Below are 24,569 nucleotides of genomic sequence, written 5' to 3'. Positions count from 1 at the left end.
CAATTCATGTCAGAAGGGTAGAAATCGTGCAACACACAGGTTGTGGGGTCAATAAGTGCACAAATCCATTTAGTGAAACATCAGTCAGGGTCAGGTAAATCACGCTTGAAATTGCCCACTCTCATTTCCTGATGGGTGTGATTTCACCCAGAAGAGATCACTCATGTGATCTAACCCTGGTAAAATTGCTTTTTTGTATGATCTGCATATGAAAATGTTCACATTATCTGATTTCAAAACAATAGCTTCTATCTCGATAGATGCTGACACACTAAATATTTTCAGCATGTTCTGTAATACCACAGGTTTAGTTTGTTTAAAAAATATTGATTTATATATCTTTTATAAATAAGAAGCATGCTATGAATTACAATTATTAAAGATAATTGGTGTGATAAGGTACATGCCCACTTGCCAAATTAATTCATTCAGTTTACATTATTTCTAACTTAAGTGCTTATTTATCTTCTGCAAAGAACTTTTCAGTGAGGGGCACAGTTAAAAAATAAGCAAAGACATGTGTAACATAGTCATAGAAATCTTGAGTTTTCCCCCCACCTAATTAGCCATGATTTTCTTTCACAATAGAAATTAATTTGATCCCATGAATTTACATCAAAAACCACTCTATGATTCTGTGTCATGTTCTAAACTAAAATATATTCACCTACTGTAGTGGCCATTTGGCTTGTTTTGTCTGTCATTAATTATGGCATGTGTCTTTAAATTTTAGACTGCCCGTTATATTGTGGGTGGGATTCATGACGTATTTTAGGGCATGTTTGGAGCTATGTTTCTTGCGCAGAAGCTTAGTTTTTAGTTTAGTTTTGGACCAGCATGAGGAAGACATACCCTTTGACCATGCGAAGTGTAACGGAGACACGAGGAGTTTTCTAACCTTTAAAGAGGTATGCTGGAGTTTGAAGAAGATTATAGTGTACGAGTCGGAAAAAGTTTGGATGTACCTTATTGTTTTTCATCAACAATAAAAAATCTATTAATTAAAAGACTGTGTTATGAAGATTTATCTATGAAGGAGCTCTGAAGGTCTCTGACAGAAAGCTCACATGCGTATTACGTCATTCTCCTTAAACATGTAGTCCACTTAGCGGCTAGCGGGAGTAATCTCTTGAACGATATAAAAATCTGCCGCAACTCCCACGTCTGAATAAATATCCACAAACAGCAGGTATTATGGTCAGTCCAGCCAATGGAACCTGGGAATCTATTTCAAGCAATTACAATGGAAGCCGATTGTGCCATCTCATTTAAAACGCAGTACGTTCTGATTTCATATTGATATTAGGAATAGTTTATTCAATTCTAATTGAACGGTGGCCGATTGGGAAAGGGGGAGATGCAGCGAGACCTGGGTGTCATGGTACACCAGTCATTGAAGGTAGGCATGCAGGTGCAGCAGGCAGTAAAGAAAGCGAATGGCATGTTGGCTTTCATAGCAAGAGGATTTGAGTATAGGAGCAGGGAGGTTCTACTGCAGTTGTATAGGGTCTTGGTGAGACCACACCTGGAGTATTGCGTGCAGTTTTGGTCTCCAAATCTGAGGAAGGACATTATTGCCATAGAGGGAGTGCAGAGAAGGTTCACCAGACTGATTCCTGGGATGTCAGGACTGTCTTATGAAGAAAGACTGGATAGACTTGGATTATACTCTCTAGAATTTAGGAGATTGAGAGGGGATCTTATAGAAACTTACAAAATTCTTAAGGGGTTGGACAGGCTAGATGCAGGAAGATTGTTCCCAATGTTGGGGAAGTCCAGGACAAGGGGTCACAGCTTAAGGATAAGGGGGAAATCCTTTAAAACCGAGATGAGGAGAACTTTTTTTCACACAGAGAGTGGTGAATCTCTGGAACTCTCTGCCACAGAGGGTAGTTGAGGCCAGTTCATTGGCTATATTTAAGAGGGAGTTAGATGTGGCCCTTGTGGCCAAGGGGATCAGGGGGTATGGAGAGAAGGCAGGTACGGGATACTGAGTTGGATGATCAGCCATGATCATATTAAATGGCGGTGCAGGCTCGAAGGGCCGAATGGCCTACTCCTGCACCTAATTTCTATGTTTCTATGTTTCTAATTCCACACCCCAATCAAAACTAGATTGAAATTTTATCTCTTAAAAAAAAAAAAATCTTGCTGTATAACAATTCAACATTTAGTTTAGAGATACAGCATGGAAACAGGCCTTTCAGCTCACCGAGTCCGCACCCATTCATTCATTAGTTCTATGTGAACCCAGTTTGGCATCCTACACACTAGGAGCAATTTACAGAAACCTATTAACCTACAAACCTACACGCATTTAGAATGTGGGAGGTAACTGGAGCACCCGGAGAAAACCCACGTGGTTCCAGGGAGAACGTATAAACTCCGTACAGCACCCATAGCCAGGAACAAATCCGAGTATCTAGCGCAGTAAACAGCAATTCTACTGCTGCGCCACTGTGACATCCCATTCGCACATGGTCATTTCTCATAGTTTCAGTAGACAGTCTGTAAAATGGGGCAAAGATATGGGGCAGACATAAAGACACTGGCCCAATTTTTGCAAGAAATTGTTGATAAAATTACTTTGGTATTTCCATGCAAGGGCAAGGGCAATTTGTTGCTGGATTCTATCTAATGTTGGATTCTAATGGGGTAGTAACTTCGGCAAAATGCCTTCTGCTTAATTTCTGGCAGAAATTAGAGTCTTTGGCTGTGAGCCCCTACTCTGAACTGCAAATAAAAATGTGCCTCCTGAGAATTGAGAGTAAGGCTATATTCAGATGGCCATCAGTCAGGCCCATGCTACAGTTTTGGGGGGGTGTCAGTGCATGGGATTAGTGGTGGAATATATAAGGATTGGGCCTGTGTGGTGGTTTGCGTAACTGGGTTAACATAGAACTAACGAACGGGTGCGGACTTGGTGAGCCGAAAGGCCTGCGGTGGTTTGAAGAGTGGTTTTCCAGGAGCAGTCTGAAGATTAGCCAAGGATTGGTGAGGTTTCATTGCAATAAAGATTATGGCAGAGACTGAGAGGTTTGAATGTCAAGACTTCCATTGAAGACCTTGGATTATTGGGGCTTGATCAGTTACACAGGAGGCCAGAAATATGAGAGGTAGGTAAGGGTAACATTATCATGTGCAGGGCAATATGGAAATTGTATCAAATCAGAAAGGTGTTTCAAATGAAGGACTTTCATGAAATGGCCTAGAAATGGCCATTGTCTCCTTTTGCTCAAAGTAAGATTGAATTCTACCCCTGAAACCCACAGAATAATGGAAACAAAATCCTTGTCAACTTTAAAAACTTTCAAATGTATTCTTTATCAAATGCCTAATGAGTTTTCATTCTTCAAGGTTTTTAAAAACATTTAGATTTTTGCAAAAGAACGTTTTAGATTTTTGGCTCTTCTTTGAAATTTTAAACTATGAAAAAGATCATGTTTTGATGTCTTGGCTGTATTGGTTAAGAGATGTGGCTTCGCTGACTATCAATGTACTATGCTATGTTATGTGGGTGAGGCTTGTTTTGCCCTCGATCTGTCCCTTTCGTTCTCTCCAACAACCTCAACTATTGTTACTACTAGGTTGTAATATTGTATAATTTGATATTGTTCAGTGCACGTTCCTAAATGCAAAATGCTTGGCTAGTTTAATGGAATGACCGATACTCTTGTACTTAAGATTGCCTCGAGCAGACTCAGAAACTGAAAGTACATGGCAGTGTAAGCAGTGAAAACAATTCCCATTAGTGGCAAATTAGTGAACCTTTGTTCTGCAAGTCCACCGATGACGAATTCACTCTGTAAACTTAACTTACGAATGATGTTCGCCAATCAGTCAAGGGTGGATATGGACCTAGAGTTGAAAGGTTAATATCCAAGCCACTGTGCCACCCAGTTTGCGCAACCCACCAACATTGTTGTCCATTTGTACAACTATGGGAACGGCATCAATCATTAAATATTTATAGAGAAAATATTGAACCCATGCCCAGGATTAGCAGAGGAAAATCATTGCAAGTAATATGAAGAATTACACTAACATTCATCTTGTTTAGGTAAGGCAGTGGAAAAGATTTCTCCTTTGTAAAAATAACTGAGGATATTTTTCTCTGTATCTGTAGCAAAAGGAAATTATAATAGTAATGCATGATTTCTGGTGTCAGAACACTATAATTAAAACTTACAGGAGATTAATACTGTACTGGCATCTTCTAGTCTACAGCCTTTAACAGCTATGACACTTTTGAAAAATGATACCCACTCTGCCTTGCATTGATGGCAATAGCTCAAAGGTCAGCACAAATACTAAACAGTTTGTATTACTATCAGGGTGGCCATGAAAACAACACCTGCTGTACAAGCCACTTGACCAAACAGCTGGGTCAACAGTCGCTGTGGGAATTTATCAATGTAACATCTATCACAGGAGAGGGCAAGAATCTACTACTGTTCTCTGAAGTTAGTTTAAGTGTTTGGAAAGTTGAAATACACACACATTATTATTAAAGCTCTTAAGGGAATGGTTTCTGCGTGCGGCTGAGTAATTGAGATAAGCAATCTGTGGCAATGTTATGCTCACTGGCTAAGTTCAACATAACATGGTGATAATTTTAGTACGTCATCCTTTACGAAGAATGATATTAATTCACAAGGTAAAAAGAATAGCCGAACATTATATAAAGCTGAAAACATTAAAAAATAAAAAAACACTACTGGCAAAAAATATTGTTAATTAATAGCTTAAAGGCAAAAATAATTGGGAATACTCCAACTAGTCATCTGTGGGGCCGGGGGGGGGGTGCGGGTGGGGGTGGGGAGTGCAGTGGGAATGGGGAGGACTGGAGTAAGCTGCCAAAATACAGGAGCCACTCTTTCAGCCACCGTAGCACATTACAGTATGCTCATCACATCACCACTGTAACCCATTACTATGGATCAGCAGAGTGCAATGTGAGGTCCCAGTGTAACCCTCCAGATACTTCAATTTCCAGACCACCCCGCTAGCCTGGGCAAAGTGAGCACAAAACCAAGGTCAGGCAAGCTAGTCTCTTGAAATCAGATACAAGACTGTATTACACATAATGCACAACCTATTCATACGGCCAAACTCAAATCACGTCATCTAATTTGGGAAGAATTGTTGGTTATCTGACATGTAGCATGTCCAGCTCGTTGCATCCCTGTTCTGGTGTGCATAATCATTGTTCCTTTGGATCATAAGACTGACTTCTTCACCATTGATTTCTTAATTAGCACGGTTTAATGCAAATAATTTACTTATGGCATCTCACCATGAACGAACAAATTTATAAAATTCCCTTAACGTAGCAAAATGTTCCAAGGAGATTCATAGTTGTAGCAGCAAACATCATGCAACAATGAACAAGCTCAGAAGATCAAAAGGTTGGTCAGGGTGGCTCCTAAGACTGCTTTAAGGGAGGGAAGAGAAGGCAGTCGTTTCAGGAGGGAATTGCAGAGTTTAAGCATGAGCGCCAGTAATTCAAAGTGTTGATCCAGAAATGACATCTGGTTACAAACCTTGGGAGGGGTACAATCACAAAGGCATTTGACAGCATGAATGTGTATTTTTACAACTGGGACATTGTTGGAGTGAAGCAATAGTGAGAACGGGGGTGAAGTGTGTAACACAGGATTACAATGTTCACAATTAATTAAAATTTATAGGGAAACGTTTGCTTTTGAGTGCCTTATAAATGCAAGCTATACGTGGTTCTGCGTCACTTGGACGTATATGGTGGAGATTTTTCCAGAATTTTGCTACCGAACACTAATTATTTTGAGTAATATTTTGATGAAGGGTCCCCAACCTGAAACATGAACTATTTTTCTTCCCTCCGATGCGGCCTAACTTGGAATGGAATAGAATACTTTATTGTCACATGTGGCAAGGCACAGGGAAATGCTTTGCTTGCCTATCCAAGGTATGAAAATAGTCACCACATAAGGGCTCTAACAAAGTTAGCGTTGCATTGGTATGCATTGGTGGTTCAGTGGTAGAATTCTCGCCTGCCACGTGGGAGGCCCGGGTTCGATTCCCGGCCAATGCAATCATGTTTAATGCATTTCGTTGTCTCTGTACTGTACATTGACAATGACAATTAAAATTGAATCTGAATCTGAATCTGAAAGTTACAAACTATCTGCGCCAGGGCCCCCTTTGTCCTCCCCTCCCCCCATGCTGGGTCCTCCATTGTTCTTCCCTCCTCCCCTCCCCCCATGCTGGGTCCTCCATTGATTGTTTTGTATTTTCCAGAAATTTTAGTTTATGTGTTAGATTTCCAGCATCTGCAGTTTCCCCTTTGGTGTACCTTGTGCTGTCATGGTACAGCCAGAAATGTGGATGACTGCTCCCGCATCTGCCTCACCACCTCTGCTTTAGCAATTCCAAATTGATTCCGTGAATTAAAATGGTGCCCCTCCCCCATAGGAATTTCTGCCCTGGTGGGCCTTGTGTAGGCGATTTTTCAGCGGACTGCCGGAGACTGTCAAGTTGCTGGCAGTCGCCTGAAAAACCAGGAACTGGAAAGACGACTGTCAGAGTGGAACACACGCGCGCGCGCACACACACACAAACACATCGCAAAGGCAGGAGCCGGAGCAAGCGGGGGAGCGTTGTCTAAAAATTTCCCACAGTGCAAAGCCAAGTTGATACAGACACCCGCCATGATGAACAGGAAGGTTGGGGCTGTAATTAAGACAGCTAAAGCACAGTGTACAGTAAGTCCTTTAACAGGGGGGGGGGGGGGGGGGGGGGGGGGGGAGAGAAAGGAGGGAGAAGGGAGAAGGGAGAAGGGAGAAGGAGTGGAGACAACTTTTAAGAAGCCAGAGATACACAGCTGTGAAGCTCGATGGACATTTAACTTTACCGGTCGGTTCCTTGGTTCTGAATACTACTGCTTTCCCTTTTCCCCTCCAATGAGCCAATGAAATCCAACAGTCAGCACTGGCTCCAACCTACGAGAACCTCTGAGAACCTTGGACCTCCTGGCAACCCACTAGGACCTCTTGGCGACCCACCTACAGCTCGAGAATTCTCGCTAATCTCCATGGCAGCTGCATTCTAGTCGCCACTAACTTTTCAACATGTTGAACAATTCTCGGCGACCATAATGAGGCCGCGACAAGGTCGCAGAATGTGGGAACACCTCACGGCCACGAAGGCGACTCCCCGGCAACCACCCGCGAAAAAGTGGCGACTGCAAAGTCTCCTGCAGTCGCCTAAAAGGTTGCCTAAGTGGGACAGGCCCATTAGAGCTTTAACGCCACAGATTCCAAAATTAAGTATGGACTTCCGCTTGAAATTGTATGCATTTTGTAACCACAATGATGGTGAGGGATTTAAGATTTTTCCAGATGGTGAACATTAACTGCTATGCTTTTGCGAGAGTTACTACTTTTTTTGGACAGATGCAAAATCCACATTACAACTATTTTTGAAACTGCACATGTAATGTGGTGTTAATTATTTATGGTTGCCCCACAACAAGAGAAACCATGTAACATGTTCACTTGTGGGTTCAAACACATTCCTGTATGTGGCATTTTGCAGAGACTATATCTTTTTTTAACATAGCTTGCATTCACATAGCATGCCCCTTGGAATTTGTTCCCCTGTAGCCCAGCATTCATCTGACATGAGTAGTTAGTGCAGCTTCATTTTGCTGTGTGTTGTCACCCATTTCATGCGTTCTTGTTTTAATGGCATTAATTCAGATTCAAAGTAGGTATATCCCTTTCAACCTCTTTTTTCCCCTTCTTTTTTCTTCTTTATTCTCTTTTTATTTCTTATTTCACCTCACGTTTGTTTTCTCCCTCGGGCTATACAACCCCATGGGCTCTTTCTTTTCTATTTCTTCTCGAACTAACAATATCACTACTTTATATAATATTCTCTTTCTCTCTATTTCTTGCTTTTCTTACTTTTTTTTTTTTACTATTAAATTTAAAATAAGAAGTTGTACACACAATGTAATGTTATTCATGCCTTATATTATTGTACACTACTTCTAATAAAAATATTTAAAATCAAATTCAGATTCCTCTTGAATATAGGCTATTCTTACCAAATAAGATTTGTTGGTCAGTGGCAGTTTCCTCACGCCACTTCCCCCATCCACAATCAAGGTCCTGCCCCTATGATCTTATACAAGTAAGTACAGAGATTTCCTAAGACAAGGAAACATCTGACTATATATACGGATGATCATATAAAGATAAGAATTAATCTCAACTACAGAGGCTTCTCCATCTTTATGACCTAGTAGCGTAGTTCAAGATCTAGAGCAACATGGCATACACAGTTATAGACTCTAATTGAACACGTCTTATAACCTCCTTCCCATAACTATGATATCACAAATTGCTTACACAAAAAAATTAAATCAACGTTTTACTTCACTAGTTCGGAGTCTAAATGTAAGCCATGTCATTAAAGGAAAATACGCAAAAGAAAAAGGTTTGCAATTCGATCTCAATAGATCTTAAAATAACTCTGCGACAACAGCTGATCTTTGACTGCTCCAATCTGATTGTCGAGGTGAGCGTAGCTTATTATAGTGTGAGCAGAAGTACTGGGATTGAAACAGCCCAATTACCGACACATCCCAGATCTTGCAAGTTTTCAGAATCATAATAGATACTTAATTTGTCTCCCAAATTTCCCAATCATTTCCTTCATTTAAAGACTGCTACAAGCTAATTATTTTTTACAGGCATCTGCATCCATATGGTGTCCTATAGAAGTAGATTTTCTATGTGTGGGTCCAGAGAATGGAATACCAGGCTCCCTATGTGAACTCTAGTTTGACAGAATCTTTTTTCACGGCCCCTAATCCTGTTTCTGCAAGTGAATGTTCCAGTCGAGTTTACTAAACAGAGTGTAGGGAAGATAAATTTAACTTCTAGCTAATATTTAATATGTGATTACTTCTCTGTGGATTGTCACCTTGTCGTGGTGGAGAAGCTTGTGTGGACCTGAGATCCTGAGAGCGATGCCGTCTGGAGCTATGCTCCTGGTAGGGCCACCCATGGCGGTAAGGTTGAGGGGGAGGTCTCTGACAAAGAGCAATCCAACCAAGGCCTCAAAGGTGGAACAGGTAGACGACGATGGCTGACCTTAGTGGAGCGTCACAACGCGGATGAAGGCTGCAGCACAAAAGGGTCTCTGGTCATCTTGGACTCCTGGCCACTGGATCCTGACCCTGATCGGTCAAGTACCGTGGGGTGGCTGTCTGTGCACCAGTCTCCCCACGTTAAACAAAGTCACGCACAGACATCCTCCATATAGGGAATAACACCCTGGAGACACCCATTGTCAGCCATAACCGAGGGGGGGTCTAAGATTACTTTCCACAATTTGATGAAAATCTATTGTTTCTGCAAATTGTCCAGCAGCTGCATGAAGAACACTGCTTCCAGTTCTATGGTTGCTTGCAAATAGAGGAATTCTGTTACAACACTTACAATCCAATTTTCATTAAAGGTTACAAAAACAAAATAATAGGTAAAGGTTAAGGTTACAAATAGAAACTCTTCGCATTTTAATGATTTGGGTTTTAAGACAAACTGAAACAAGTTCTATGGCATTTATTGGAAATTTAGTAAGAAGAGACAAGTTGATAATATATCTGATAGCTGGCAACTGCAGCCCAGGTTTATGCAGCCCACCATAAACTCCAATGTTATACTCCTCAACCCATAACATTGGTTTGTCAGGTAGCAAAGCCTGGCCATCTTAAAGTAAAGGGCCTGTCCCACTTTCCCGAGTCCTCTGCCGAGTTGAAAGGACCTTAAAAAAAAAAAATCAAGATTTTTTGTGATCTACGAATTCCTCCTCCCGACTATCGTTTTACTCATGAACTTTTTTGTCATGTTGAAAAAAACGTCCAAGACATACCCGATGCCCCGAATACCTTCGGCTGGCATAACGAGCCGCTACGGTATATCTACGGACTCCTACGGCCTCGCTACGGACATTCTCCCAGTTTGAATCAAGGGGAAAACTCGGGAAAGTTTGTGAGTAACTCGGGAAAGTGGGACAGGCCCTTAAGGAGTGAACAAATTGAGTTAGTGGGTGAAAGGACAGACTGCAAGTTAACAAAAAGGCATAAGTGGGAAACTGCAAGGCAGATGCATAAAAAGAAAATGAGTATGACAAGACAAAGAATACAATATCACAGGCATTGGGGAAGGCCAGCCTGCACCTCCCGCCTTTTCCACTGTTCACTAGATCATTGTTGATTCATACCGCAAACTCCAATTTAATCACCGTTGATTCAAATCTTATCTATTCACATTTAAATTTCAGAATGGAAATTTTAAGAGCCTCCACACAGAATTTCATATTTCTGTCACTTTTCATTGTTTAAATAATAATGCTACCTCGACTCAAAACAGGGGTAAAAGCTACTAGGTATTTACTCGACAACATATTTAAATTAATCTCTTTCATCCCAAGTTCCGCTTAATCACCTAGTTATGGTTTAGGGATTGAAAATAATAATATCATGATGGGCTGATCCAGAAGATTAAGATGCATGGGATCCATGATGACTTGGCCATTTGGATACAGAACTAGCTTACTCATACAAGACAGGCTTGTAGTGTAACGTGGAGTTCTACAGGGATTTGTGCTGGACTTCTAGTTCTTGAGGTATATCTATATACTTTTAAAACTGTGTGTCTGTGTGTCTCTATTTGTTTGTGTCTTTATTTGTTTGTGGGTGTCAGATTTGGCCTTTGATTCCTTGGTCCGCCAAAACCACATGCAAAAACTCCGAGATTTTTTCTATTTCGCTAGACATTTCACTTTTACATTCGCAAATCCAATCCTCATTAAATTTCGTCATTTTAATCTACACATTTTTAATAAAATCCTTCCCCCTCCAACTCATTTTGTCGCCTCCTGCTGGGCAGCCACCATAACGGCCACTGCCGCCCAGCTCTCCTACAAAAACGCCGCCATTTTTCTTATTTTGCTGGCGATTTTCGCTGCTGCCGCCCGGCTCTCTTCCACTCCCCCCCCACCCGGCCCGGCTCTCTCATGCTGGCTCAAGCCAAAGCTCGGCTCTTCCCCCGCTGCTTTTCGCCGTGCTCGGAAAAGCAGCGGGGGATCAGCCAATCTTTGGCTTGAGCCAGCATGACAGAGCCGGCGCATTAACGGCCTGTCGGCCCGCAGACGCATTGAGGGCCTATGCAGCGTCTCGATGGGCGTACGCAGCGTCTCAATGTCGTACGTAGCGTCTTGACGGTGTACGACTGGCCCGCAGGCTCACTCGCCATCACGCCCGGCCACCCACCACCAGCCAATTCACTGGATGTTATCAAGAGACAGTTAGATTTAGCTCTTGGGGCTAACGTATTCAAGGGATATGGGGAGAAAGCAGCAACGGGGTACTGATTGTGGATGATCAGCCATGATCATATTGAATGGCAATGCTGGTTCGAAGGGCCGAATGGCCTACTCCTGCACCTATTTTCTGTTTCTCGAGCACAAGAGTAACAAAGCTCTGAAACGTTTGGTTGAATTTCAGGATGAGCCTAACTGATCTGGAAGTGGCGATTATCAAGCTCCCATTTGGAAAAATCACAAATCTTTGCACAAACAATGTGATACAAAATGAATTTCCAGATTCCCTCCAATTTTAGCGTAAACTGTGAACTAGATATGCAACTTTATCTAAATCATTGGTACAAATAATGAAAAGCACAGCACAGAATTCAAGAAAGCAAATTATACCCTTTTTTTAACCTAAATTCTGCGTTACCTCCAAATAGCAATCCAGAAAACAGTAAAAAAAACCTTACAAAATAAAATCCATATCATTAAAATCCACTTCATTAAAATTACTCCCAAAATGCAATAGCCAGCTAATGGCTGTATTGCTTTTCTTGGCCATATTTTCTCATATTGCTTTGTTCAATGGTTCTATCAAAATTCCCCAAATGTAACTTGACAGATGAAGTGATTTGGAGAATTTAAAAAATGCACAAACCACAAAATATTCTATTGAATTTTCAAAAATTGACAAAAAAACACCCCCAAGGAAGAGTTGGATCTTCCAGTTCATTACAGATGTCTCCGCTGATGTTAGCACCTATGCCCTTAAGGAACATAAATCATCTGCATTGGGTTTACATTTTTCACCTTCTCAAGCAGCTCATTCAGCTCCAGACTAAAACTGCTTTTATGATATTTGCCTCTTGAGTAGATCCTGTGAACCCGCTGAATGTGTTTATAATGTTACATTTCATTTTCTATGGCTGGGGAATAGAGTCACACCCATGATCCAAATGTCTGCTGTTGGCTGGATAAAAGTGGGTTTCAACAGCATGAAAGCTGAGTGCCATGTCAATGATGCTTAACATTAATAATCAAAATTAAAAGAATAACATCTAAAGGAAAGCTCAATGTGAAGAGCGAGGATACTAAGATATCTTTGATATAAACATGATCACAACTGATAATTTTGTGTAAATGGAAGCAGTAAAACACCATTTATTGGTATACAGTGAAGTGTAGATGGAGTCAATGGAACGGAGGTTGGTCTGTGTTGCATCCGTAATTCTCTGCAATTTTGCGGACTTGGTTAGAACTGTTCCCAAACCATGCTGCGATGCATCCTGATAAAATGCTTTCTAAGGCACATCTGGAGAAGCTGGTGAGAGTTGTTGGGGACTTACCAAAGGTCATAAGCCTTGTAAGGAAGTAGAGAGCCAGTGCTTCAATATGGCTAGTCCAGCACAAGTTGCTAGTGATATTTACTCCAAGGAACTTGAAGCTTTCAACCATCTCTACTTTGGTGCCATCTGTTTCGTTTCTTGAAGTCGATCACTATCTCTTTTGTCTTGCTGACGTTGAAAGGTTGTTGTCTTGACATCAGGTCTCCATCTCCTTCCTGTACTCCATCTCATCATTATTTGATATCTGGCCCACAATGGTGGTGTTGTCCTCGAATTTGTGAATTGGATATGTACTTGGTTGCACAGTCGCGGGTATGTAAGCAATAAAGAAGGAGGCTGAGAATGCGCCCTTGTGGAGCACCAGTATTGAGGATTATCGTATAATATGATTTGTCCCCTTTCCTCACTGATTGGGGTCTGTTGGGCTAGGAATTCGAGGATCCAGTTGCAGAGATGAATGCTGACTCCATGTTCCACAAGTTTGGTGTTGAACTTGGCTGTGATAATGGTATTAAAAGCAAAGATCTGGTTTATGAATAGAAGTCTGACATAGTCGTTTCTCTTATCCAGGTGCTCCAGGGATTAGTGTAAGGCCAGGGGTATGGCATCAGCCATGGACCTGTTGTGGTGATAGGCAAACAGCAGTGGGTCAAGTCTGCTTGGTAGACTGGATTTAATGCGTTTCATAACCAGCCTCTCAAAGCACTTGTTGATGTGGATGTCAAGGCCACTGGATGGTAGTCATTAAGTCATGAGATCTTGCTTTTCTTTAGCACCGGGGTGATAGTGGTCTTCTTGAAGCAGGTGGGTACCTCATTGGGAGAAATTAAAGATGTCCGTGAATACTCCCGCTAGTTGGTCCACGCAGCCTCTAAGGACACATCCAAGGATTCCATCCAGGCCACTTGATTTCCATGGGTTCATCCTCAGGAAGGCTGATCTAACTTCTGCACAACACTGAAGAGGCACACTTGAAATTGATGAAACGGATGTTATCTCCCTATTGACCTTCTGGTCAAAGAGAGCATAGAAAGCATTGTTCATCAGGTAGGGCTGTACCGTCAACAGTCTTGTTTCCTGACTTCACTTTGCAGCCAGTTATAGTATTCTGCTGGCATCCAAATCATTATACTGGGAGTCAAGTTTGTCCCGGTATTGTCTCTTGGCATCCTTGATGGTTTTGCAAAGATCATACCAAGCTTCCTCATACCACTCAGGATTGTTTGACATGTACAGAATGGACCTGCCCTTCACCTATGAATGTATCTTACGGTTTATTGTATTGCGGCTTGCTCTCTACCATAAGAGAGCATGAGGGTGATGTCCCCCTTCAGGAAATCGATATTCCCACCCCACCAACAATCAAGATTACTTTATTGTCATATGTCCCAGATAGAGCTATGAAATTCTTACTCGCAGCAGCACAACAGAATATGTAAACATAGTACACTGTCTCTTGTAGTAACAGCACAATCAACTTTCCCAGACTGTGGCCATGCCTGGCAGCTACAGCAGGTGAAGAGGGGTCCTTCTGGGGTAAGAGTTTATCATACGCATTCTTCCAGGCAGCAACTTTCCAGCAACCATGCGTCTGTCGGCTTCATTGACTGACGTACCATGTCACCGAAAAAGTCACGGCGTGATGCAGCATGATGTATAGAGTCGTTTGCCCAGAGTAGGTGAAATCGAGGACCAGAGCACATGGGTAGATGTATAGAGTCTTTTGCCCAGAGTAGGTGAAATCGAGGACCAGAGCACATAGGTTTAAGGTGATGGAGAAAAGATTTAATAGGAATCCAAGAGGTAACTTTTTCACACGAAGGATGGTGAAGTGTATGGGACAAGTGCCAGAGGAGGTAGTTGAGGCTGGGATTATCCCATCATTTAAGAAACAGTTAGACAGGTACATGGATAGGATAGGTTTGGAGGAATATGGTCCAAGCGCAGGCAGGTGGGACTAGTGTAGCTGGGACATTGTTGGCCGGTGCGGGCAGATTGGGCCGAAGGGCCTGTTTCCACACTGTATCACTCTGTGACTAAACAGAGACTCACACTAGTCTTCACTGAAGGTTGTCAAATTAAATAGTTGAAATTAAATGCATACAAAATGTTAAAAATGTAAAATGTTTTTTCAAATCTAACCCTTATTTTGCAATTCTGAGGTTTTGTTACGTTATTCTGGGAGCTATGACATCTGTTTTACCTATGTCTAATGTTGTTAACAAAACACAGATGTGAGATGATCGTTTTCCCCATAACTGAAGAGTTTGATGGTGCTGTCAGCATTGTTTACAGTCATTCTTTATATGAGCTGGCAAGCAGATATAATGAAATAGATTAATAACATGTGGCACATAAACTGAACACTACAGGCTGGAAATTTTATCACCAAGCACAAGCCTTTTATGTGCCATGCGATAGATTTGAAGTGTAAAATTGATATGAGATACAAATGCCATATGAAATTGTATCGTGGGCATCCTTGCTCGTCTTGCGTTAATGCACTGGGCATGCAGCAGTAGTGACAACAGTTAACATGCAGTGAATTTAAACACACATACATGCCAAAGTAAGTCAAGGATCAACTGAAGGATTTAAGCCAGTTCAATCATAAAGACCTTGCGTGAGCCACCAAAGATAACAATGGAAAGGTTTGTCCTTGATGAGATTTCTCCAATATTGCACTTAGAAACATAGGAAATAGGTGCAGGAGTAGGCCATTAGGCCCTTCGAGCCTGCACCGCCATTCGATATGATCATGGCTGATCATCCAACTCAGTATCCCATCCCTGCCTTCTCTCCATACCCCCTTATCCCTTTAGCCTGCATTAATAGCAAATACTGTAAGACTTGCTGTTTTTGCATGAAAATTTTGTTCAAAAGGGATTTGTGAAGTGCACTTGCATGACCCCTGCTACCCAGAGGGTAGAATATCCAAGTGCAAATGTTTCACAAATATTGGTTGCAGCCTTACCTTTTTGGATCCATTAATTTGTAGATCTTCCCACTGTGTACTTGCGTCACACTTTTACTGCTCGCTACAACGTAGATCTCACCTGCAAACACAAATTGGAAAATGCTCAATTATTAGTCCTGCGCAGTCTGATATTATTATCTTTAAATGCATCAATTTGTACCACTTTGAAAATATTTCAGTGTTTCTGTTCCCTCAAAGACGAACTTAATTTTATGTAGACTAAAATGTCAAAACTGCTATTACTAACACGAACAATTATTAAGTGGCTTAAAAATCAACCAAATTATAATCTGTTTTAAAATGGTTTCATTTGCGATAACAGTGTTGAAATAAATTATATACACCAATGGAAGGAAAATTGGACAAAAAAAGTGTGAACAGCAATATCTGGAAAATTTTATAAAGAAGAAAAAATAAGGAGAAAGCAAAGGTTCTGATAAAGACACTCTTCGTTAATATATATAATTTAGACCAGAGCTTGAAAATATGTTGTTTTGGGTACATGGGTGAATGTGAAAAAAATGTATATTGCATAAATGGAATTTGTTAGAAATAGAAGCTGACATGCCCATAATTATGCAGTGAGGTCATCATGCTAAAGACCAATTCACAGCTGCTTCAAGCGGACTAATCTGTGAAATCAAAACGTAGTGGCCAATTATTTTCAGCAGATACATATGTGATGATTCACCACATCATAAAAATTGTAAAAACCTGCCAAGCACTGACATGGTCCATTAATTCTTGATCTCATTCCAGAATAAAATATTCTGCAATATGATCTCACTATACTTTCACAAATTATGTGCAAACTGATGAAGGTTGCAAAATACGACAATCGCAATGCCTGAAAACAAGCTTGCAGTACATAAAACATGTTGCAAGGATGTTTGTGTCACCCATACAAGTAGGATGCTCTTGTTTGACAGGATTCTGGCACAGCTTGGCCATGGTGGAAGTTTCCCTTGTTTCAAAGCAACACCCTTATCTGAGATGAATTCATTTTTCATTGATGAAATTGAATCCCCAGTCTCTACATATGGGCCAGATAGCAGGCATGATGAATGGTTGAAGCAAATCCAAAATTGCAGAGTGTATATCAATAAGGACATAAGGAATATGAGTAGAATTAGGCCATTCAGCCCATCAATTCTACGTAATTCAACCATGGCTGATCTATCTCCCCCTCCTAGCCCCATGCTCCTGCCTTCTCTCCATAACCTCTGACACCCGTACTTATCAAGAATCTATCTATCTCTGCCATAAAAATATCCACTAACGTGGCTGCTACAGCCTTCTGTGGCACAGAATTCCACAGATTCACCACCCCCTGACTAAACAATAGTATTGAATATGTGGCATATTGGGAGGCAAGTAGTCTTATAAGGCCATATTTTACTAAATACATGATTAGAGGTATCACTAAAATATTTTGCTGCTGTTAGCACTTTGCCAAGCAGCAATTCTGTTTATTTGATTAAGTTCATTTCCAGTAAACGAGAACAGATATTTCACAGCAATAATTGTTACAAACATTAGGGTCATTCATTACCTAACTCATCTTCTCCAAATCCCAAAACCATTCCTGAGATCTGACCGCTATGTGAGTTTTTGCACGTCGTGCCACTGCCAAGGCACAAAGCTCGTTCTTGCCACTGTTTGTTCAAAGAACTTTGTTGAAGGCTCATCAGTTGCCTGAAATCAGATGTAAAAAACATGGGTCATTACAGATGAACTTATCAAATATTTTGAGTGCAGCCCCCTCAATCTTACATGGACTTCTGAAACAACTCTGAAAATTTTCTATGATGCCTTTAAACTTTTACTCTTTGGCACAAGGAAATTTGAACGATGTTAAATCACTCGACAGCTATAAATTCGTACTAGTTAGGAATTAAACTTAATCACAGCAATGTCAAACAGATCATGTTAATAACTGCACTAACAAAACATAAGTGATTCCCAATCCAAACCCAGAGTCATGTCAACAAATGAGGCACAAATAAGTCTGCTTACATTATAACATAGTGCTAATTCATCTGTGAAACTGGGTATTAATTTACACGCCACCTCTTTCAGCTGTGTTTATACCAATTGTTTCTATACACCAATGTGCACATGAGTTGTCATCCCTTGAAACTTAAATCATGAATTCCTCTGGTAATTGCAAAATGCATTGGAAATCTGTATCTTTAATTGCAAGAATAAACACAATAATTTTAATCAGATGTATTTAATTGTATTCTAAATTTCACTGGCGCTCTGCAAATATTAAAGACCATTACAATCATTTTTTTGTTTAACTGCCAACTGCATCAATACATGGTTGCAAGGGCTGCTGAGTGTCATGAAAACTTTCAGGCCAATTTCAATTCCACAGGTGTTCTCACCTACACAGTGTTGGGTTGAAGCCATCCAAAAGCCAGATCTTGGGTGGTAAGTTTTTTTGAACACATTCAGAGCAGTTTTTATGGTTCCTTTGTGTTTATATTGGCAGCATTATATAGTTATGAGATCAATACTACTATTATACTGGCACAAAGCTGCAAGTATAAACAAAGACGCCCAGATCCTTTGAATAACTGCTACAACTTGAAGAACACATGCTTGGAAAACGGAATAGTTGTGAAAGCAAAAAGCATAACATTTCCACCCAAATAATCCAAAAGACATACAATGGAACATTAAGCAAACATTATTTTATCCAATGGACTTTAACTGAGAAAAAAAAAAATCAAAATCTGGATCAAGTGTAACTACACTCTATAATTGTTACAAATAAGGTTGCAGTTATTGACGGAGAGTAAAATCATTGGCATAATTTACACTTTCTCCACTTGGCGATAATCCAATGGTGCTAACTGTTAAAGAACCCCCCTGTGCCCAGCTGCTCAGACCCAGATTACCGACCTTCCTCCTAAATCATGGCTCCTCCCTCATATCCCCAATAATTAAACTTCCCTTTCTCTTATCTCAATCTTGATCACCAGAACCACTCTGTTTCGTTTAGAGATACACCGCGGAAACAGGCCCTTTGGCCGCATCGACCGGCGATCCCCGCACATTGACACTACCCTACACACACTAGGGATAATTTACATTTTATTATTTATACCAAGCCAATTAATAGCCCTGTCCCACGGTGCGAGTTCATTCCAAGAGCTCTCCCAAGTTTAAAAAAAATCAAACTCGTGGTAAGCACGGAGAATGAACGTAGCGGGTACTTTGGAGCTCGGGGACGTCTCTTAGCGCTAACGGCAGGTACTCGGGAAGACTCGCTAAAGGCAGGTAAGCACGGGAAGACTCGTGAAGATTTTTCAACATGATGAAAAATGTCCACGAGAGCCCCGAGTACCGACGAGTGGCCATTACCGTAAATCTCCGAGTTCGAATCAGGGCAAACTTGGGAGAACTCTTGGAATGAACTCATACCGTGGGACAGGGTTTTAACCTCCAAACCTGTACGTCTTTGGAGTGTGGGGAGAAACCGAAGATCTCAGAGAAAATCCATGCAGGTAACGGGGAGAACGTACAAACTCCGTGCAGACAGCACCCGTAGTCAGGGTCTAACCCGGGTCTCTGGCGCTGGAACCACTGTGCAGCCCTAAAGATTCCACTTCCAAAGGTCCTACTATATCAGCTTTTCTAACCTCCTGTCTATTGTCAGACCCTGGACAGGAAATAGAAAAGCAAAGGATATTCCGGACCTGCATGTTTGTGGCCTTGGGCTTATTGCTTTTCCCTGCTTGGACCATATTGTTTGCAATTCCATTCACCCGCCAGCCTTGTTAATGTCCCCTCACAACACATGGCAGGAGAGACAAAAGCTTAAGGCAGGCACTGAGCCTGGAATAGAAAATAAGGACATAAATAGTGGCAAAAAACACCCTCTTCATTGTTAGATTTACCATGGAGGAATTTTCTGCAGTGAGATGAAATCGTATCTGAGCAGATGACATGAACCCTGCAAAGCATACATCTGGGGACAAGCAACCACATTGGGAGAACGGTCCTACAGCCCCGTCAGTCTGACAAAACCATGCTTGCAGAATAACATAGGAAGGAACTGCAGATAGAAACATAGAAAATAGGTGCAGGAGTAGGCCATTCGGCCCTTCGAGCCTGCACTGCCATTCGATATGATCATGACTGATCATCCAACTCAGTATCCTGTACCTGCCTTCTCTCCATACCCCCCTGATCCCTTTAGCCACAAGGGCCACATCTAACTCCCTCTTAAATGTAGCCAATGAACTGGCCTCAACTACCTTCTGTGGCAGAGAATTCCACAGATTCACCACTCTCTGTGTAAAAATGATTTTCTCATCTCGGTCCTAAAAGACTTCCCTCTTATCCTTAAACTGTGACCCCTAGTTCTGGACTTCCCCAACATCAGGAATAATCTTCCTGCATCTAGCCTGTCCAACCCCTTAAGAATTTTGTAATTTTCTATAATGTACCCCCCTCAATCTTCTAAATTCTAGCGAGTACAAGCCGAGTCTATCCAGTCTTTCTTCATATGAAAGTCCTGACATCCCAAGAATCCCAGATGCTGGTTTAAACCAAAGAAAGACGCAACATGCTGGAGTAACTCAGCGGGAACTGGCAGCACCTTTGGATAGAACATTGGTTCTTAACCCGGAGGGGTCGGGACCCCCATGGGGGGTTGTTTGGGGCTTTACTGGGGGACGTGGTCATAAATATCATATCCATTTGTTGAGCCCATTTTTAGGAACCTAACAAAGGTACATACCACATATAATATTTAGTTCGCGTAATTTCAGGGCTCTCGCAACGGCGACTTCTCCCGCCCGAGTTGCGGGGTCGAAGAGCTCCTGGAGCGGGGCCTAACATCACCGCCCCGCGCGGCTTGGAATGGCCGCGGGACTCTGCGAGCGCTCGCCGAGGGCTCTAAAATCAAGAACCCGGTGTGCGACCTCGCACCACCCGGCGTGGCTTTAATGGCTGCGGGACAATCGCCATCGCCAGCCGGGGGCTTTGACTTTGACTCTGACATCGGGGGGGGGGGGGGGGGGGGGGGGGGGGGGGGGAGAGTGCAGTGGAGAGATATGTTTTTTTGGCCTTCCATCACAGCGATGTGATGGATGTTTATGTAAATTATGTTGCGTCTTGGGTCTATTTGTTTGTAATGTATGGCTGCAGAAACGGCATTTCGTTTGGACCTCAAGGGGCCCAAATGACAAATAAATTGAAACTTGAATCTTGAATCTATGCGCGTACGTATGCCAAAAAGGTTAAGAACCACTGGGATACAAGGAATGAGTGACTTTTTGGGTCGAAAGGTGTGACGAAAGGTCTCGACCCGAAACGTCACCCATTCCTTCTATCCCGCTGAGTTGCTCACAGAATAATATCTGACAATTGTGTCCAACTCCTCAGTCACAATCCTTAGGTACGTCTGTCCCACCAGCAGGGGCAGCGTATTGAGATATAGTTAGGAGAGTGTGGTATTGAGAGTCTTTTACATTGCTTTCAGACCCTACCACGTAACACAACTGCAGGTCAAATAGGAGCAACAAAACCTCCTCCAGATTACTTTTTAATGTCCTCCACCTGCTACTGAATCAGTGTTCTTTGCCAACACACGGAAAGGGCACTGAAGGTACCTAGAACAAAGTATCAACTGAAGGTACCTTTGCCAGGACCATGGTTCTAGATCTCATCACAAACTTCATTCAGATATGGAACAAAGAATGGGATTGGATAGGTGAGATGAGAGTGACAATTCACCAATGCAGTGTGGAATTAAGAAGTCCTAGTGAAATAAAAGTGAATGCGCTTCAAGAAGGAAACACGACGGTGATTGCTGTTCTATCAACACCCTGTTATTCATTCCCCCATTACTGCCTCACAAACTGAGAGTGCCACCTACAAATACAATACAGTTATTCAGCTACACAGTAGAATTGCTGCCTTACAGCGGCAGAGATCCAGTTTCGATCCTGACTGCGGGTGATATCTGTACGGAGTTGGTACATTCTCCCGGTGACTGCATGGGTTATCTCCGAGTGCTCCAGTTTCCCCCCCCCACTCCCAAAGATGTGCAGGTTTGTAGGTTACTTGGCCTCTGTAAATTGTCGCTAGTGTGTAGAATAGAACTAGTGCATGGGTGGTCATGACCAGCACTGACTCATTGGGCCGAAGGGCCTGTTTCCATGCTGTACCTGTAAACCAAACTAAACTGACACGACTCTGTCAGTTCCTCCTAACATAATCTCCAGATCTAAGGAGGACAAGGCCATTAGATGCTTAGGGGAACCACCTCCTGCGGGTTCTCCTCTAAACCATACACCATTCTGACGTGGAAATATATTCTTTCATCACTACTGGATCCAAATCCTAAAACATCCTTCCAGCGGCACTGTGTGTACCAGAAAGGATGCAGTAGTTCAAGAGGGTTGTTAAGCATTTTCTTTTAAATGGACATTCAATAAACATAGAAAATAGGTGCAGGAGGAGGCCATTCAGCCCTTCGAGCCTGCACCGCCATTCAATATGATCATGGCTGATCATTCAACTCAGTATCCTGTACCTGCCTTCTTTCCATACCCCCTGATCCCTTTTGCCACAAGGGCCACATCTAACTCCCTCTTAAATATAGCCAATGAACTGGCCTCAACTACCTTCTGTGGCAGAGAGTTCCAGAGACTCACCACTCTCTGCGTGAAAAATGTTTTTCTCATCTCGGTCCTAAAGGATTTCCTCTTTATCCTTAAACTGTGACCCCTTGTCCTGGACTTCCCCAACATCGGGAACAATCTTCCTGCATCTAGCCTGTCCAACCCCTTATGAATTTTGTAAGTTTCTATAAGATCCCCCCTCAATCTTCTAAATTCTAGCGAGTATAAGCCGAGTCGATCCAGTTTCTCTTCATATGAAAGACTGGCCTTGTCCCACATCCCCCAAAAAACAGATCAAAAATAAATAGTTGTATGTATGAGACACAGATAAATAATTGCACCAATTATTTCTGACATGGATATTGCTGTGAACATCTGAATTGACATCAATGGCAGCATATTACAGCATTTGTGTTGAACAAAATTGGTGAAAAATACTGCTGAGGGATTTCATGGTACATGAAAACTTCCCATTGTGTTCAATTAGTAGTGATGTCTGTTTACTAGTAACCAAGTGGACAGAGAGTGGTGAGTCTGTGGAATTCTCTGCCTCAGAGGGCGGTGGGGGCAGGTTCTCTGGATGCTTTCAAGAAAGAGCTAGATAGGGCTCTTAAAAATAGCGGAGTCAGGGGAGATGGGGAGAAGGCAGGAATGGGTTACCGATTGGGGATGATCAGCCATGATCACATTGAATGGTGGTGCTGGCTCGAAGGGCCGAATCACCTACTCCTGTACTTATTGTCTATTGTCTTTTGGACATTTATGTGGCTGTTCAACTTAACTTTGCCGTAGCAAATGCCAAAAGTACTTCAGCATTCACAACATCAGGTAGAGACACTCCTACATATACTACTTGTAAACAACCATTCCTTATTCTATGTTCCTTAGAGCAAGTACAACTTTCAAAGCACATGCTGAGAAGAAGCGAAATCTCAACCTCATGACTGCTGTTTCTGAGAAAGGAAAATAACATCCAAAGTGGTACACAAAAATGCTGGCGAAACTCAGCGGGTGCAGCAGCATCTATGGAGCGAAGGAAATAGGTGACGCTTCGGGCCGAAACCCTTCTTCAGACTGATGGGGGGTGGGGAGGAGAAGGAAGGAAAAAGGGAGGAAGAGGAGCCCGAGGGTGGGGGGATGGGAGGAGACAGCTCGAGGGTTAAGGAAGGGGAGGAGACAGCAAGGGCTAGCAAAATTGGGAGAATTGAATGTTCATGCCATCCGGATGCAAGCTACCCAGGCGGAATATTAGGTGCTGTTCCTCCAATTTCCGGTGTTGCTCTTTGAGGCCATGGAGGAGATCCAGGACAGAGAGGTCGGAGACGCAGTGGGAGGGGGAGTTGAAGTGCTGAGCCACCGTGAGGTCAGAGCTTAGTCTCACCGATGTAAATCAGCTGACATCCAAAGTAGTAACCCAGTTTGCAAAACGCAATACAAAATCACTCACTTCACAGAGATAGTCAAAATCATAATATGTGGCTCAGCATCCAAGTGAATAATTGCCCCTGCATTCCATAAAGCAGCGTGGAAGCCAGGTGCAAAAAGATATGAGAAAATATGACCAGACCTACAGTAATCTTAAAGAGCTATTTGGCTTATCAGTTTTTCTATGGTGAAAAGTAAATAGCTCGGCTGTGAAGGCAGACTTTAGAGATGCTTGAAAGAATTAGCTTGCTATTAACGTTCCATAAAGTTTGTTAAAATTGGTATGAGACTGGAATTATTTATAGGGCAAATAAATGCCACATTACTGAATTGGGTTTTTACGACAAACTGATAATTTTATGATAATTATTATATTGATGCTAACATTTCCATTAAAGCTTATTTATTTAATTACTTTTCTGAATTTAAATTCATCAACTGCTGTAGTGGGATTTTGAATTCATTCACCAGATCACTAGTCCAGGGATCTAGATTACCACTTCCATAACATGACTTCAATATTACCTTGTGCTAAATTCAATTCATTTCAAACTATTACATTCTCAAACTACAACAGTGGGATTTGAACTCACATTCTCTGAATTATTCAGGCAGAGAAATGGTCCCCTGATAATTCCCACACAACCTATGATACATTCAGTCAACTGATATAGATATGGTGGCATGCGAAATTAACACTTCATCCAAGCTCTTAAAAAAAACCAGCTGAATTTTGGAACGAGCTGTCAATGGTAAAGGTGGGTACAATTACAACATTTAAAAGCCGGGTACGTGAATTGGAGGGGTTTAGAGGGATAT

The 24,569-nt window shown here is 42.0% G+C and overlaps 1 protein-coding gene and 1 non-coding gene across 3 annotated transcripts in view; one reads left to right on the top strand and one right to left on the bottom strand.

Annotated features, from left to right (window-relative positions):
• hhip (hedgehog interacting protein) overlaps positions 1-24,569 on the bottom strand; it is a 138,834-nt gene that overhangs the window by 19,555 nt on the left and 94,710 nt on the right. For both annotated transcript variants that reach the window (XM_055646179.1, XM_055646169.1), the window contains exons 10-11: positions 17,237-17,379; positions 15,682-15,763 (exon numbers count right to left, since the gene is read on the bottom strand). In XM_055646179.1, coding sequence (XP_055502154.1) covers positions 15,682-15,763; positions 17,237-17,379 — 225 coding nt within the window. The remainder of the gene's footprint in view (positions 1-15,681; positions 15,764-17,236; positions 17,380-24,569) is intronic.
• Positions 6,003-6,073, top strand: trnag-gcc (transfer RNA glycine (anticodon GCC)). Its single transcript has one exon. It is a non-coding gene; the product is annotated as a tRNA-Gly (tRNA).

This window comes from Leucoraja erinacea, chromosome 1 (genome assembly GCF_028641065.1).
Source record: "Leucoraja erinacea ecotype New England chromosome 1, Leri_hhj_1, whole genome shotgun sequence".
Taxonomy (NCBI): domain Eukaryota; kingdom Metazoa; phylum Chordata; class Chondrichthyes; order Rajiformes; family Rajidae; genus Leucoraja; species Leucoraja erinaceus.
This window is presented reverse-complemented; position numbering and strand designations above follow the sequence as displayed.